The 17,482-nt window shown below is 49.8% G+C and overlaps 1 protein-coding gene and 1 long non-coding RNA gene across 2 annotated transcripts; both read left to right on the top strand.

The window, feature by feature from the left end:
• Positions 1 to 4,794: 4,794 nt before the first annotated feature.
• Rpl14 (ribosomal protein L14) lies at positions 4,795 to 8,346 on the top strand. Its single transcript, XM_087905141.1, has 5 exons — positions 4,795 to 4,959; positions 5,475 to 5,576; positions 6,107 to 6,201; positions 7,502 to 7,655; positions 8,000 to 8,346. Exons 1-5 carry the CDS (start codon positions 4,810 to 4,812, stop codon positions 8,300 to 8,302), a joined length of 804 nt encoding a protein of 267 aa, XP_087761267.1. The 5' UTR covers positions 4,795 to 4,809; the 3' UTR covers positions 8,303 to 8,346.
• Positions 8,347 to 11,024: 2,678 nt separating this feature from the next.
• On the top strand, positions 11,025 to 17,248 carry LOC148122190 (uncharacterized). Its single transcript, XR_007229723.3, has 3 exons — positions 11,025 to 11,232; positions 12,947 to 13,037; positions 15,247 to 17,248. It is a non-coding gene; the product is annotated as an uncharacterized LOC148122190 (long non-coding RNA).
• Positions 17,249 to 17,482: the final 234 nt, after the last annotated feature.

The following is a 17,482-nucleotide window of genomic DNA, read 5'->3' as shown; positions in this document are numbered from 1 at the left end:
ATTACGTAGCTCTGCTCTGCCTCCTCCGTGCTGGGATTCCAGAGTTTATTTTTTTATTGAGTAACTGGGTTCTGGATGTTGAACATGGATCTTTTGGTTGGCATGTCTTTTACTGACTGACTGAGCCGTCTCCCCAGTCCTTGTTTCAGGTTTGAGACAGGGTCTTGCACAAACTCACAAAGATGCATAAAGCAGAAGTAAAAACAGGCGCTGGAGAGGTGGCTCATTGGGGAGAGTACTGACTGCTCTCCTAGTGGACCTGGGTTCGGTTTCCCACACTGATATGGCAGGTCACAACTGTCTGTGTCTCTGGTACCTGGGGACTGATTCCCTTTTCTAGCTTCCTCCAGCACCGAATGCATGCGGTACACAGCCAGACATGCAAATGAAATGCCACATACATAAAGTTAGCAAATAAAAATCTTTTTAAATAAAAGCAAAACAAATCTTAAAAAAGAATGTCAAATATTTTGATTTTACTTGCTAATCTCTGACTCCTAGAAGCCTCCCAGTTTATGATTTTAAAAACAAAGATGTGTCTAATAAAACCAGAACATTCTCTGTGCTTCCTGTAAAAAGCTCTTGAGTGCTCAGGATCATGGTCAGATAACAAGGTCTTAGTTGTACAGGTAAGAAAGCCAACTCTAAGTGTCTCTCCTGCCAAAGTCATGTCTCCTTTGATGTGTCTTTGTTTCTCACACCTGTAAGTGTATAAGCCCTCTCTCACTCAGCTGTGTTCCACACGTGTTATATACTTTACAGATATCTCAACCTTGCTTGTGTTTACACACTCATAAAGCCACACCCATCCCACACTCATACACTGTCCCAGCTATTCTAACTCTCATGGCCCCTACATCTGTGCACCTTCAGACCCTATGCTATACCCCCAAATATCTACCACCCCCCCACACACAAGCACATGCATGCATACACACACACACACACACACACACACCACTGGCTCTCTATCACCACTGCTGTTCACACTGAGGTACTGTTTTGCACACATTGACACCCTATCTCCAACTCAGACCTGTGCACATTGGTACAGTCCAGCCTTGCTGCTCCCACCTTAGCCTCCCAAGTAGCTGGGATCGCAAGTGTGCACCACCACACCCTGCGTAGAGAGAGCTTTGAAGTTTCACAGAGGGAAGGGGACTAATCTAACCAACATCACATAGCCAGACAGAGGCAGTGGAGCTTCCCAGGACCTAGTTCTCCTAACAGAACACAGGTACCGGATGCTCTGTCTACACTGGACCGCAGGGTCAGAACAGACACTGTGAGCAGATAATAGAATGCAAACAAACTTCAGAGAAAGACTGGTTGGAGCTAGCCCAATCAAGTCCTGCCAGTCCTCCAGATTGCCTCTCTGATCCCGCCCTCTCCACTGCCCTCTGGGTATGATACGACAGGGCCAGGGTGGAGAGGGGCTTGTGCAGGGAGTTGCAGGGTGGCAAGGATTTCCAGCCCTTCTTGCCTGGAATATGCTTTATCTCAGCTTTCTGCGCCTGCCCCGACGGAAAGCACTTCCTTGGGGTTTCTCACACGGCACCGCTTCTCTCTTCGCTCTCCAGCAAAGGCAGACTTCTCGGGATGATGGATTTATTGAGAGGGGCTGAGAGACATCTTGGTGGTTTCTACTACTTGCTGCTCTTGCAGAGGACCTACCTACATAGCAACTCATAACCGGCTATTAAATTCCAGTTCCAGGGGATGTGATGCCCTCTTCTGGCCTCTGCGGGTACTGAGTATGTTTGTGCTTGGTGCTTGGAAACAGGCATGCAGTAGAATGCTCACACATGTAACAATAAAGAAACTGAAGTGGGCTCATTTGGAGCTACAGAGATGACTCCGAAAGTTGAGAGCTTTCTTGCAGCTCTTGGAAAGAATTAGAGTTCAGTGCCCAGCGCACAGCTCCTTGACTTCTATCGCCTTAGGGGACTGGATACCTTCTCTGGCCTCCAAGGGGACCCCCCCCCCCCCCGCCGCACACACACACACACATTAGTACAAACTAGATAAAGGGCTTAATGGCCATAAAGACCTGAACTTGGTTCCCCTTTACATGCATGAAAAGTTAGGACTGATGGGCTGAGTGGTCATGCTGGGCCGGCAGGTGGAGATAAGGGCATTTCTGGGGCTCAGTGGCTAGTCCCAGAACTGGCAAACTCTGAATTTAGTGAGAGACTCTGCCTCAAAAAACAGAGTGAAGAGCAACTGAGGAAGGTATCCAGTGTGCTGTTTTGATTTTGTCTACTTGACACAAGCCAGGGTCATCCTAATGCTTTGGCCCTTTAACACAGTTCCTCATGCTGTGGTGACCCCCAACCATAAAATTTATTGCTACTTCAGAACTGTAATTTTGCTACTCTTATGAATCGTAATGTAAATATCTGTGTTTTTCGATGGTCTTAGACAACCCCTGTAAAAGAGTCTTTTAACCCCAAAGGGGTCACAACCCACAGGTTGAGAACTGCTGCACTAGACCAAAGACACAACAAAATGGAGCTTGTACGAAATCTAAAACAGCCTGATGCTTCTTGGTAAAGGTCTTGAGACATCCCCGCAAGGACACGCTCTGGTCTTTCCAGGAGGAACCAAAGCATTAGAACATCGGAGGGTGTCCGGGTGAGATGATGGGGGACCTTGGTTATGCTGTCCATACTCAAGGCAAAGGAGAACAGTGAAGGGACAGGAATGGGGTGACATAATCCAACTTCATATTCATGGAAAAGTCCTGTAAACTGAGGGACTTCCCCAGTGTTTCCCAAAGCGTGCTCACTATACCACTGGATTTGAAACCATCTTAGCCCTCCCCCAAACTGCCTTCAATTCTCTGGCTGTGTTAGGGCCAGGGAACTCTCATAAAGAAGAAAAGGATTTTTCTTTTCAAAAAAATTTTTTTAATTATTTATTTTTATTTTATGTGAATTGGTGTTTTGCCTGTGTGTATGTCTGTGTAAGGATGCTTGATCCCCTGGAACAAGAGTAATAGACAGCTTTGAACTGCCATGTGAGTGCTGGGAATTGAACCCAGGTCCTCTGGAAGAGCGGCCAGTGCTCTTAACCGCTGAGCCATCTCTCCAGCCCTCAAAAAAAATTTTTTAAGCTAATACACACTTGGAGAAAAAAAAGGGTCCAGCTGTACAAAGTAAAGACTCCTGTATCGTCTGCCTCGTCTGCCGGGTGAAGGGACGTTGAGACTCAGAAGCCTGCCACCTCCAGCAACTGTGGCCTGCACCACGGAAAAACAAGATTGACAATAGTTTGCTGGGTTTTCTTGCTTGTTCCCACGCGTGTGCACCTGCATGTTCAGTTGTGTGTGCATCACTGCAAAAGCCAGTGAGTGGCTTCAGGCATCTGCCTTCATTCCTTTCCGTCTCATTTGAGACAAGGACTGTCGTAGGACCTGGAGCTCACCAAGCAGGCTAGGTTCTTTAGCCAGTGAGCCCCTGGGATCCGACTGCTTCAGCCTCCTGAGGGCTAGGTTTAGAGGCCGGTCACCATACCCATAGAATAGTTAAGTGGGTGTTAAGAGATCTGAACTCCTGAACTAGCACTAAGTGCTTTACCTACCTCCCAGAGCCACGATTCATACTTCAGACACTCAGGGCTTTGCCGGCTGCGAATCATATGTAAAATAAAACAATATAGTATATATCCTTCTTATCTGTTTAATTCACTTAGGGTTCTGTGTTTCTTTCACCCATACTGTTTCAAAGTCGCAGAGATTTTGCTGCTACAGGCTACCAAGTTATCTATTCTCTTGTTTATGGGTCTCTACAGCTCCCAGTTTGTGCTATTAGGAAAAAAAAAAAAGGTTAGGCATGGTGGTGCATGCCTTTAATCCCAGCACTTGGGAGACGAGGCAGGTGAATCTAAGTTCAAGGCCAGCCCCCGTCTACCTAGTTCAGGGCAGCCAGGGTTACATAGAGAAACCCTGTCTCAAAACAAACAAAAATCTGAAAAAGTACTGGTATGGCCACTCTTGTTCCTATCTTTGAAAACTATATAATTCGAGTCAGTGATATGACTCAGTGGGTAAAGGGGCTTGCTGCCAGGTCTGACGACCTGAGTTCAGTCCCAGGGACCTACGCTGTGGAAGGAGAAAACTAACTCCCCCAGTATTGACCTCCACATACGCCCAGGGGCACTGGCGCCCTCACATAAGCATAAATAAATAAATGCAAAAGAAGCAACGTGAAAGGGTGGAGATTTCTTTTCAAACGACTGAATCTAAGATCTGTAAAGGAAACACGACTATTCAATGGGTATGGCGACACTTGGGATTCTGGACCCAACTACGTCCCTCTCTTCTTCCCAATGTCCCTTAAATTTGCCTTTTAAAATACTCTTTAATAATAATAATAATAATAACAATAATACTTTTAAAGTACTCTATGTATCCCTGGCTGGGGGAAGAGCAAGCAGGCTTGGAATTTAGAATTGTTTCTGCCTATGCCTCCCGAGTGCCGGGATTAAGGGCGCGCGCCACCAATTCGGCTGATCATCAAATCCGCGGATACAGAAGAAAAGTGAAGTGGGGCGGCAGTTTGAATAGAACGCACAGGACCTGTGCCCCTCCTGTCCCTAAAATGCTCAGGAGTGACTGTCCTGCCATGCCAGCATTCGGCAGGGGCGGCAGGGGCGTTGCTGCGAGCGAGACCTCCCTACAGTCAACACTGACAGACTTTTCTCAATCCTAACCAAACCAAAACCAAATAAACCAAAAAGGAGAAACTGGAACGCCAATTTCACAGCACGTGTACGGTAAGCCGCAACCGGAACCAAGACGCCACCGCCATGCTTTTACACACCGAGCATGCGCAGAAGAGGCACTACGTCCCCCCTCGACCAATCGGTGGCCACGCAGGACGTCGGGGCGGGGCTTCCGCCGACACATGCGCACGGTCGGGCGGGCCCTCTTCCTTCTCGCTGAACGCCGCAGACATGGTGAGTGTGTGTGCTCTGGGCTCCGAGCGCGGCCGTCGTGACGCTCGCCCTCCGCCCCGGGCGGGCGAGCCGCGGCGTGTGGTGGCTCTGCGTGACCCGGGCCGCGCGCGGGGAGGCGGCGGGACGTGGAATCCAGTCCTCGGGGAGCGCGGCTCGCGGTCGCGTGGAAGGCCTTGCCGGGCGCCTGGGCCACGCGTGCGCAGTGGCGGGGAGTTGCCGGGCGCGAGGGTCGGGGATGGCGGCGCGGCGGCGGGGAGTGGGTCAGGCTCGATCCGTGCGCTTATCTCCCGAACATCAGAGGGAGCGTAGGAGGCCGGAGAGTTTCGAGGATGGGTAAGGGCAAACCCAGGAGACTATGGAGGGAAAGTGGCTACAGGACATTTTAGCCGAAAAAAAAATGCCGGTTACTAAGTGCAGTTTCGGCCTCTGGGCGGCTCCTGAGCCCCATGTTGCCGGTAAGCAGCGGACTCGGAACAGTTAAAACCAACCCCTGTCTCTTTTTCTCTCTGTTTTAGGTGTTCAGGCGCTTCGTGGAGGTTGGCCGGGTGGCCTACGTCTCCTTTGGGCCTCATGCTGGAAAGCTGGTCGCGATTGTAGATGTCATTGATCAGAACCGGGTACGTGTGTAAGGAGTGTTTTACGGGCTTTTATTTAACGTGGCAGTAAGTTTGGCAACACCGTGGATGGTCCTTGGGTGGGGCTCTTTAGGATACAGCTTTATCTTTGAGGGACTGCTGATCACGGGGTCTGAAGCACAGAGTTCATCCTAGATTATCTCACGAAGTAAATTAGGCAGATGCTTTAGTCACGGCCAAAATGCAGGTCAGTCTAAATGAGGTAAATGTGAAAGGAGTTGAGAGGGGCTGGAGAAACAGCTGTTGTAGAGAATTTGGTCAAGGCTCTGGAGTTGGTTCCCAGCTCTGAGGTTAAGTCTACCTCAGCTACCTCTGGAAGGTGGAGGTAGAACTAGGAGTTTGCCACCAGCTTGGGCCATTTGCTCTCCTGTCTGGGACACTGAGCTCACAGAATGCATGTTGGCCTTATTAGAATAGTGGTACCTGTTTAGTCCTGCACCGGACAAGAAGAGTTAGAATATCCAGCCATTTTGACTTAGGTAGCTGTCTGAGATCCTGGTTCTGTATTCTAGGCTCTGGTGGATGGACCTTGCACTCGGGTGAGGAGACAGGCCATGCCTTTCAAATGCATGCAGCTCACTGACTTCATCCTTAAGTTCCCACACAGGTAAAGCCCGGTTCTAAGTTGCCTTCCAGTTTTGTGCCACTATATTTCCCCTTGAGAATGTACAGACAGTACAGGAGGTTCAGAGCTAACCCAGAAAATGGAATTTACAGTTAGCAAGCAGACCCTTAATTCCTTAAAATTGCCCACTCATTTTTGTTATGGAAGTTACCCATATTTTGTCTCTTTCCCTTTTCCCTGGTATTTCATTTTCATACAGTAAATTCAATGAGAATGTCTACTCTTGCTCCCTGAGTCGCTTTGCTGTGTTACTACTGCTTTTGGCAGAACAGAATCGTACCTGTGGCTTCATGTCAGGGGAGCACCACCGAGCAGTAGCCATGTTGACCTGTGTTTGTTTTGTTTTTTTAATATTTATTTATTTATTTATACAATATTCTGTCTGTGTGTGTGCGCCTGCAGGCCAGAAGAGGGCACCAGACCCCATTACAGATGGTTGTGAGCCACCATGTGGTTGCTGGGAATTGAACTCAGGACCTTTGGAAGAGCAGGCAATGCTCTCTTAACCTCTGAGCCATCTCTCCAGCCCCCTGTGTTTGTTTTTTAACTTGGGTGCATCTGGTGTTAACATGGTTTTCTGCTATGTAGCCCAGACTCACACTCTTCCTGCCTTGGCCTCCCTTGGTGATGGAGCTCTGTGTGCTACCATGTCCTGCTTTAAAGTTCAGGAATCTTCCTCATGATTTGATGGACTTGTTTGTGCTGGCCACAAAGTAGTTAACCTACGAAAGAGTGTTTTTTGCTTTTAAGACATGGAGGCGACAGAACTGGTTGGCTTTTTGTTTTTTTTCGAGGCAGGGTTTCTTTGTGTAACAGCCCTGGGCTGTTCTCAAACTTGCTTTGTAGACCAGGCTGGCCTCTAACTCACTAAGATCCACCGGACTCTCCTGGGTGCTGGGATTAAAGGGTGCTGCCTCCACCGCCCAGTGGCTTTTATGCAAATTAAAGCACTGTCCTGCCTTGCTGTGTGGTTGTCAGGTCAGCAATGGTTGGTGTCCTAAAGCATCCTCTGTGATGTGCCACCACAGTAGATCCAGCTGCTGTGGTTTGGGAGACAGGTAGCTACAGTCCCCTTACACTGGAGTGAGTGTAGCAGTAGAGTCCTGTAGCAAGTGTGTTCAGAGGTGATCCCCCCCCAAAAATCTTTGAAATTAATCATTTTTGGGCATTGTTTACCATGCTTATGTGTTGTGAAGCCAACCAAAGCTGGGTATAATGGGAGAGAGGTGCTGTTCTTGGCTGTGTAACTGCAAAGCTAATAACATGGTCTTGCTCCTCGTAGTGCCCGACAGAAGTATGTACGGAAAGCTTGGGAGAAGGCGGATATCAATACGAAATGGGCGGCCACGAGATGGGCCAAGAAGATCGATGCCAGGGAAAGGAAAGCCAAGATGACAGATTTTGATCGTTTCAAAGTCATGAAGGCAAAGAAAATGGTGAGTTTTCAGGTGTATGTGTTGTGTTATTGCAGGGTATAAGGGTATAGAGGCCAGTTCATGGTGCTTTGTGCAATTGATTGTTAGGTTGGGGCCAGTGAGACAGCTTCGTGTGTGAAGGTACTCAGGGTTAGGTGCTGACCTAATGACCCGACCTTGAGTCTTGGCACTCAAGGAAGGAGAGAACTGATCTCACAGAATTGTCCTTCCATCATGTACACACAATAAGGATTGTAAAATAGTGTCGTTATTAAAGTTTAGTTGTATGGAAGAAACAGTTTAATTTTTAGCCAACGAAGGAAGTTGTGTGCTTGCCTGCTCTGAATGCTCTCTTGTGTTTTCAGAGGAACAGAATCATCAAGACTGAAGTCAAGAAACTTCAGAGAGCAGCTATCCTGAAAGCCTCTCCCAAAAAGGCACCTGTTGCTAAGGCTGCCATTGCAGCTGCGGCTGCAGCAGCGGCTGCTGCTAAGGGTAAAGTTCCACCCAAGAAGGCAACAGGACCCGCCAAGAAGGCTGCAGGCCAGAAGGCTTCAGGCCAGAAGGCTTCAGGCCAGAAGGCAGCACCTCCTGCTAAAGGTCAGAAGGGTCAGAAGGCCCCAGCCCAGAAAGCACCTGCTTCAAAGGCAGCTGGCAAGAAAGCATGAGGCTGTATAAAGGAATAAAGGTTTTTTTTTGACATGTTGGCAAATCTCGTGTGGACTCAGCTTGTCGCCGAGTGGGTATTAGAAAAGATGTGAAATTGTGACGGGATAAGTTCTTACTCTCTACCCTGGCGGTGAGAGCATACAGCTGTTGTCACTGAACCTGTATGCACAGGTGCCTTGACAGATGAGCCTGACCCTTGTACAGATACGTGTATCTCCCATAAACAGCTCACATCCCATCACTTGTGGAGTCAGTCTAGTAAGGTTCTGTAAAGGCGCAGTGGGCTGAGCTGTAGTTGAGTGGTAGGAGTGCCTTCCTAGGGTGTGGTGGGATTTGGTCTGTCAAATCAGCTTGCGTATTTCTAGGGAAAGTGGGTAGATCATTTGCAGGTTTTTTTCCAGCAAATGGGGACTTTTTGGTTTGTCCACTTACGCATGGTAGAATACTGGAATTCAGTTGGAAATGACTTGGGCTGAGGGGACAGTTCTGCCTTTGAAAGCATCTTTTGAGGGCTCTGGCTCCTTCCATGAGGGGGCAGATGGAGGGCAGAATTCAGGCTGCTCCTAGTAAGTGGTGTGATTTGGAACAGTCTTGAGTATCCTTTAAGGGGCATGAGTCTGGTGGTCCCACCATTCAAGAGGCAGAGGTAGGCAGATTGCTGAGTTTGAGATCAGCCTAGGATACAGAGTGAGTTCCAGGAGAGTTGGGGTTACAAAGTGAAACTCTTCATTTTGTTGTTTGGGTTTCTCTGTATCCCTGGCTGTCCTGGAACTCGTTCTGTAGACCAGGTTGGCCTCAACTCGATAGATCCACCTTCCTCTGTATTACTGGGAATAAAGGTGTGCATCTCTACCAGCAGAAACTTAAAAAGCCAAAGGGGAGAAAAGGCATAAATTAGGCAGAGGCAGGAAGACCTCTGAGAGGCCAGCCAGGGATGGGTACACAGTGAGACTTAGCATCCCAAAAGGAAGCGATGCTGGCACAGGACCCTGCTAAGGAATGGGAGGAGACAAGTGGAACTGAGATAGGCCATGTCATAGAAGCTGGCGCTTCAGTGTAGCCAGCGCTGATTGTCTTGCAGCTAGATGGGAAAGAGACTGAAGGTACTCATACGGCCAGGCACTGTGGAATACACACTGGGCTAGCTGTTCAGGACGGTTGATGGCTTAGAGAAAAGACAGCTCCATTCATTGGATCATACTTGGTTGTGTATGTGTTCCAGGTTAAAGAGATTGTGGTGAGAAAGGCATTAAAACATGGATGGGGGGCTGGAGAGATGGCTCAGCGGTTAAGAGCATTACCTGCTCTTCCAAAGGTCCTGAGTTCAATTCCCATCAACCACATGGTGGCTCACAACCATCTGTAATGAAGCCTGGTGTCCTCTTCTGGCCTGCAGACAGAATACTGTATACATAATAAACAAATAAATATTTAAAAAAACATGGATAGAAGTGGAATTAATTGAAGTTAGTACAATGATTTCCAGTCTCAGCCATCATATCATTTGACTGAGGTCACCCCACAGAATTGAGTAGAAAAAATCTGACTGATTAAATAGCCCCCTCCCTGGAGCATTACAGGCAGAGAAGAGTATTCCAGCCTTCCCTGGGTTCCTGGTTTACATGCTGGTGTGTGTGTTGCTTTCAACCACCAAGAGTTTGTTATGAAGCAGCAGGTTGATAATGCACCTAGGTATACTCAGGCTGGCTTGGATCTTGAGTGAGGTCAAGGCAGGTGGTTAGTGCCTGGGAACCAGCAGTTTCAGAAACAGGGTTATCACAAGTGTGGTGATTAGTTGGGGGCATGAAGATTGGATTGATTACTATTGGGACTGCAGTGAACTTGCTAACTTTCAGAAAATTGGACTCTCCAAAATTTCCTGGCTTCCAGCTTGAGTTCCAGCAGACACCCTGCTTGTCCTTCAGCATAGGCTCTTGACCACCACACCTGCTTCTCCTTGAACATAAAAGTTTGCTTGAGAAGACTTTCGTGTAATCCAGCCGAGCCTCTGAAGTGCTGGTGTTAAGGTGTGTGCCACCATGCCCACTGAAAAATAAACTCTTAATTTTCTGCCTTATAAGTCCTACTGCTTTATCATTTTAAAGAAAAGTTTATTTCTTATGCATATAGTCTTGCCTATGTGTGTGCATACACCTCATGCATGCCTGGTGCCTGCGGAAGCCAGAAAAGGGCATTTGGGTTCCCTGGAACAGGATTTATGGGTGATTGTTAGGCACCATTGTGTATGCTGGAATTGAACACCAGGCCTTTGCAAGAGCGGCAAGTGCTATTAACTGCTGAGCCATTCTCCAACCTCATCATTAAAATACTTTTTAAAAAATTATATGTTTGTGTGGGAATGTGTGTGTGTGTGAGTGCAGTGCCAGGCAGTACACAAGGTTTCAGATTGGCTGGAGCTGAATTGAGCCGTCTGGACTTAGGTGCTGGGACCCTTTCCAACCGCATCAGCAGAAGAAACTGCACCAATGGTCCAATATTTGTAGAGGTGTGGCCTTTTTTTTTCCTTCAATTAATGTTGCTATTTAAAATTGGTGCCAGAGAAATAGTCCAAGCGAATTTGTGTAATTATGTGCCGGGCTTCCTATGCTGCGTGCCACTTGTCCCAGTGCGCATGCGCCCAGATGTCGCAACGCCTACCCCAGAGACCTTCCTAGTGCACACGCGTCGGAGCCCGTTTGCCCCGCCTACTTTCGGGCGCGCACGCGCTCCGAGGCCCAACATCCCCGGCTACACCAGAACGTGGGGTGGGGTTCGAGACCCGGTACCACCGAGACGAAACCTCCGGACGGCCTAGAGCGGCCTGCGTGCGCTCACGCTTCCGGGTTGGCGGTGTGGCGGGCTCTACAGCTATCGGTGCCCACTCACGGCCTGGTCTCCTCCGTTCCCAGCCTGCCACGAGCGGACCTCTGTGAGTTCCCCTCGCCACGGGGGCGCTCCCGCCAGCGGCAGTCCCGGGGCATCATTGCCGCTTTCCTTCCTTCCCGGGTCGCCCCGCACTGCAAACCCTGCCGAGTGGAGACCCGGTAGCCCCTGCGTGGGAAGCAAGGAGACAGAAAGGCTCTTGGGTGGGGACGTCACGGTGGGAAGTGTGGAGCCCGAGTATCTCAGGCTTCAGTGAAACGGAAGGGTTCCTAGCACTAATTTTCTTGAGGTCCTCCACCATGGTCGGTGCTGGGGAGTCTGAGGAACTAGGGGAGGAGCTAATGAGGCTGACTGCCCCCACTGTAGATGGGTGGAGTCGGGGTGAGCGTTAGCCAACTGTAATAAAAGCATAGAAGAACAGGCAGCACCTTTGGTCCAGGACACAAACAGATCAAGGTGGTGCTGACCAGGACGATTCCTTCCTGCTGGTTTTCATGGGGCCAGAAGGTATATGCAGGATACTTGGCGTGGGGTGGTGTCGTCATCAACAACCTTACCTGGCTGTGAACACTGAGCTACAGCAATGACCAGGTGGGGTGTCGTCATCAACAGTCTTACCCGGCTGTGGACAGAGCTACAGCAATGACCAGCATGGCAAGATGGCCCATGGAGGCAACAGGAGCATGGTGCTACAAGGGTAGCCAGCTGCTTTCTGATTGTCTTTAAGGGTTGCCACACAGGAGGAAACACATGCCTGATACTATACACCTGGCCCCAAACCCCTGGTTGGAAATTTATAGGACCTAAGGGATGAACTTCAGGCTGGAGAGATGGCTCAGAGTCCTGTCTGTTCTTCCTAGGGTCCTGAGCACTGGCTGCTCCTCCAGAGGTCTTAAGCTCAATTCCCAGCAACCACGTAGTGGCCCACAGCCATCTGTATGAGATCTGGTGCCCTCTTCTGGCCTGTAGGTTTACATGCAGGCACAGAACACTGTATTCATAATATATAAATAAATCTTGAGAAAGAAAGAAAGTGGGAACATTGGTGCATTGGCCCCTGGCTGTGGTGCTGGTTGCTCTTCCGTGAGACCTCAGGACCCCTCTTGCCATCACTCGAGCTTCACCGGGAGTTCGCTGTTTCAGGAGCTGGTGACCTCTGAGGTTGTGGCTGTGTACTTAACAGAGTCAGTGGGCAGCCTGTGCAGAGGACCCTGTACAGGGATGTGATGCTGGAGAACGATGCCCGTGTGCTTCTCTGGGTGAGACCTTGTCAGAGCCCAGGTGCCTCCTCAGGGATTCTAGGAACTCTCAGGAGCACCTTATTAAGGACTTAGATCCCAGTCTAGTGAGGTAGTTAGGACGATGGGCATCCCTGGTAACCTTGGTTTTCTACCTGGGCATCCTCTTACTCCAGGAGAGGGTGTGGCTCAGCTTCCTGAGAGCTGGCAGCCTTCTTGGCATCCCAAAGAGTTTCCTGTCTAGCCTTCCACCTGGGGTAGAGAATTGCTGTCCCCCATTGTGGAAGGGCTCTCCCAGGGAAGCAAAACCAACACCCTTCCTGAGGGAGCTTTCTCTCTTCAGGCCCAGGCCCAGGTCTTTGTTCCTTCCTGAGACAAGTCATACTGTATTATAGAGCCCAGGTTAGACCCCTCTGTGCTGCTCTGCCATCTGGATCAAGCCTGAAGGAACGTGGGTTGACAGAGGTCTCAGGAACCCCTTGGCAGTCTGGCCTACCTGTCTTTTCTCATTTTCTTCTGTAGTTGAATGTCTACCTCAAACCTGTTCTCGTCTCCCAGCTGGAGGGAGGAGAAGCGCCTTGGGCCTCAGAATATCTGAGCGTCGGCAGTCCTGGTAAGTCCTAGATGTTCTATAAAAAAGTCTCTGTTTGCTCCAAGGAGGGAAGTGCCTAGCAGCCCCAGGTCTGCCCTGAGTGTGGAGGAGTAGTCCCAGCTGTGTGCCATCCCCATAGTCTTTCCCCGGTGCAGAGTCCACAGGCAGCCTGGGAGCCCCAAATCAGTTTTGTTTTCACCCCCCACTTAACCTGTGCCTTCGTCAAGCATGGCAAAGACGTGGATTCCAGCAGTGTTAAGGAAGGTGCCACTTGGTGAGCCAAACTGATTTTTGTCACAGGTAAGGGTTTCACATTTAAGTCGTCAGTGGAAAGAGTGGCTTCGTCTTAAAATTTCCACTTGCTGCCCTCTTTAGAACTATGTCGTCTTTGTCAGAGACGGGACAGTAGAGGACAGGCTGGGGACATCCAGGACAGTAGAGGACAGGCTGGGGATGTCCAGGACAGTAGAGGACAGGCTGGGATGTCCCCCCACCCTAACAGACAGGACAGTAGAGGACAGCCTGGGGACGTCCCTCCTACTGTATCCAGCCACACAGCCTGCTCACTTGCCATCTCCCCTCAATTGCTCCCAGCCTAGATTTTCCTGCTGGAAGACTGAGATTTTGAGCTCCTTGGCTTCTTTTTCAGGGACTCCACAGAGGCTCATGGCTGTCTGGCCAACTTCTGATGGGTTGCCTTGCCAAAAGAAATTGCTTTTCTCCCAAGGCAGTATGTAGGATATTGAAAACAAGATTATTTGGCATCGCATAGAATTCGGGACATTTTCCCTTTATAGTAGGGAGAGTGTTTGTTCCATCAGTGCTGGGAGTTGTAGTTCTGCGCCTGAGGCCTCGTGGAGCGATGACCCACCTCTCCCTCTGCTTTTCCCATTCCTTTATTTCTTTCTGCTCTTCTGAGCCGTGGTCTCCGACCAGCTCTGTCTGTGCAGGTGGTTTCTGTGCTACCTTCTCGGTCCCCCTTCCTCCCCTGCCCTCGTTGCCTGCTTTCCTTCCCATTTTCCCTGCCATAGCTCACTTTCCTTCCGTTGGGGTCATCCTGGGCCATCCCGTCCTGGCCATCCCATTACCGCGCCAGCACAGTCTGGAACCACGAGTCTCGGCGGAGGGTGTCCAGGTTGAATGAAATCCACAGAGCACGAGGTTTAGGTGAAACAGCAGCTTGTTTATTGTTCTGCTGGGGCTAGCTTTTATACCATGGCACCAAATGGGGAGGGGGCTGCGAAGGGACTGTCACCTGACCCAAGGAGGAACTTTCACCTGACCCTGGTAGGGGTCAAGGACTGACTGATCACGTGCACTCCACCTTTACCTGTCCCCAGTAGGGACTGTCACCTGACCCCAGCAGGGATCAAGGAATAATCACATACACTCAAACTTCCTCATCCAACTCCAGGAGCAGAGGAAAGTTAAGATTCTTTGCAGATAAGCACCTCAAATGGGGACAGGGAAATATAACTCGGGGTAACAATTCCCACATCCCATCCCGTCCTGGGTCATCCCGTCCTGGGTCATCCCGTCCTGGGCCATGCCATCCTGGTTGCTTCTAGTGTTTTCTCCATTGTGTAGGACTACCCACCTAGCCTCTCATCCCCCCCTCTTAATTTTTAAAAATTTATTTTCATTTTATTCTCTGTGTGTGTGTGTGTGTTTTAAGTACATGCCCTATATTGGGGTAATGGCAGAGTCCAGATCTCCAGAGCTGTAGTTATAGGCAGTTATGAGCTTCCTGATGTGGGTACTGGGGACTGAACTTAGGTCCTTTGGAGGAACCATGGGTGCTTTTAACCACTGAGCCATCTCTCAGCCCCTCTCATTCTCTTTTGTCAGATTTCGTAGCCGTATCAAAGGTGTCTCTCAAAACCACACCGCTGGGGAGATTATTTACTATACCTTGTTTTCCTCATGGACACCAGCTAAGAACTACCGTTCCTTTTTGTTGTTTGTTTGTTTGTTTGTTTGTTTGTTTTGTTTTTTGAGTCACAGTTTCTCAGTACCTATGGTGCTGGTCCTGAAACACACTCTGTAGACTGGCCTTGAACTCACAGAGATCCCGCCTGCCTCTGCCTCTGGAGCGCAGAGATTAAAGGCTTAAAGGCAAGCACCACCACTGTTGTGCTCAGGACTGCCATTCTGGCAGCCCTTGAATTGCACCCTGCTTTCTTCCTGGGCACTAGCTAGGGACTGCTGTTTTTATGCTTGAATTGGTTAGATGCCAAATCCTGGACCAAGGGCGAAGAGTAGTCTTTGCACCAGGAAGCCTCTGGAGAGAGAGCAGCCTGCAGCGTGCCTAGGGAAGAGGCACACAGAAAGTGCTCAGCGCTTTGACGGTGAGGCAGATGTTCGGCTTCAGTCCAAACCTGATCGTTCCAGGAGGCGTGAAGTTCTGTGAATGTAAAGACCGGGAAAATCTTCAGATTCAACACCACGCTGTTTCATCACCAGTGGCGTCACACTGGGGAAAAGCCCTTCAAATGTAAAGAGTGCGGCAAAGTGTTCAAGTTCAGCTACGAGTGTATCATCCATGAGAAGAGTCACCTTGGAGAGGGGCCCATGAGTGCAAGCGGTGTGGGAAGTGTCTGAGTTCCAACATGGTCTTAACCCAGCCCCAGATGGTCCACAGCAGAGAGAAGCCCTGTGTCTGCCGGGAGTGCAGCAGGGCCTTCGGGAAGAGCTTGTCTGTCCTTCCAGCATCTCAGGCTGCACACGCGGGAGAGGCCCTTCCGGTGTTAGGAGGGCCACAAAGCCTTTGGCTGCAGGTCACAGTGGATTCACTCGGGGGAGAAACCTTACCAGTGTCCACATTGTGGCAAGGCCTTCTCTCACAAGTGGCATCCCTCCAGCATCAGAGAGCACACGGGGGAGAAACCTTATGAGTGCAAGGTGTGTGGGAAGGCCTTCAAGAGGTGCAGGAGTTTTGTTCAGCTTCAGAAGCTGCGCCCTGTGGAGACCAGGGCGACTCAGGATGATTCCCAGGGCCTCCCTCCAGCCTTAGCTGCTGCAGCTGTTGCCTCTGCTGGCCTTTGCTCGCTCTGTAGTGATTCCTGCTTCCAGCCCTTAGCTCACGGTGCTGCCAGCATATGAAGTACCCTCCTCGTCTGCCCATATAGTGCCTGTCTTCCAGGGCCTGCCTTCAGCAGTGAAGGCTTCCCGGTGTGGTGATTCCTTCTTGGCCCTCTGCGGCTTTGTCTTAGCACTTCAGTTGGCTCTTCCACCAGCAGCCGGTGCCTCGTAAACTCAGTGAATTCACTTAAAGACTGTGCGTAGGTAGAGAACAGAACACCGGCCCCTGCAGACTCACAACAAGGGATGTGTGCACACTGTAAGTCTGTTGGGCTTGGAGAGCTGGCCTGTCAGATTGGTAAGCCCCTGCACTGGCCCGCTGTAATTAGAAGCAACCTAGGGGCCAGTGAGATGGCTCTCGCAACCTAGCCAAACAACCTGAGTTCAGTTCCTTGGGATCCACACAGTAGAAAGAGAGAACTGACTCCCAAATTTTCCTCTAACCTCCACATGGGCGCCCTGGCACAAGGGCACCCCTATAGACACACACACACACATACACACACACACACACACACACACACACAGAGAGAGAGAGAGAGAGAGAGAGAGAGAGAGAGAGAGAGAGAGAATAATTAAACAGGAAGAGGCGGGCTGGGAGAAATGTAGCACCTGCAGGAGGAGAGACTTAGAGGGAGCTTCTAATAATGCATTTTAGAATTTAGTGCAGATTCTTTTTTTAAGTTTTCTCAGTTTTGTTTTTAATGTGTGTGCATGCCTGTGCATGTGTGTAAGGCACCGCATGTGTGTAGGTGTCCTCAGAGGTCAGAAGCGGTGTTCAAGTCCCATTACAGGTAGTTGTAAACAGCCTGATGTGGGCGCTGACACCTGAACTTGGGGGCCCAGTAAGAACAGCAAGTGCCTTTAACTGCTGAGCCATCTCTCCAGCCCCTTAATGTGGATTCTTAGTGTTGCCATGATTAGGAGGGGAGTTGGAACCATCGACTATGGGGGTGCTGGTGCCCCTGGCAGTCAGAGGAGCCCCTGTAGTGCAGACCACGGTGGGAAGTCAGCTGTGCACTAATACCTGTGACAGCCAGTGTGTGCAGTCCTGTCTTTACACATAAAGTTTTCCTTTGGTTTTATTCCTTATGTCTAGCTGTTTCTCTTCTGCTTTTGTTTTCATAAATAAATATGCAGAAATGTCTTAATTTTTATGGTGTCTGTTGTGCAAACTTTTCTTGGAGAAAAATCATTTTATGAAGATTATGTGTGTTTGTGTGTGTTCGTATGTATATGGGCACCTGTGTGGATGTTGCACATGTGTGTGAAGACCAGAGAACTACCAGCCTCAGATGCTCTTGCCCACCACCTTTGAGTCAAGGTCTCACTGGCCTGGTACTCACCCATTCTGCTTGACTGGATGGCTCTCAAGCCCAGGTTCA

This window comes from Myodes glareolus, chromosome 4 (assembly GCF_982192425.1).
Source record: "Myodes glareolus chromosome 4, mMyoGla1.1, whole genome shotgun sequence".
NCBI classification, from domain to species: domain Eukaryota; kingdom Metazoa; phylum Chordata; class Mammalia; order Rodentia; family Cricetidae; genus Myodes; species Myodes glareolus.
Note: the sequence above shows the minus strand (reverse complement) of the source record. Positions and strands in the feature narration are given on the sequence as shown.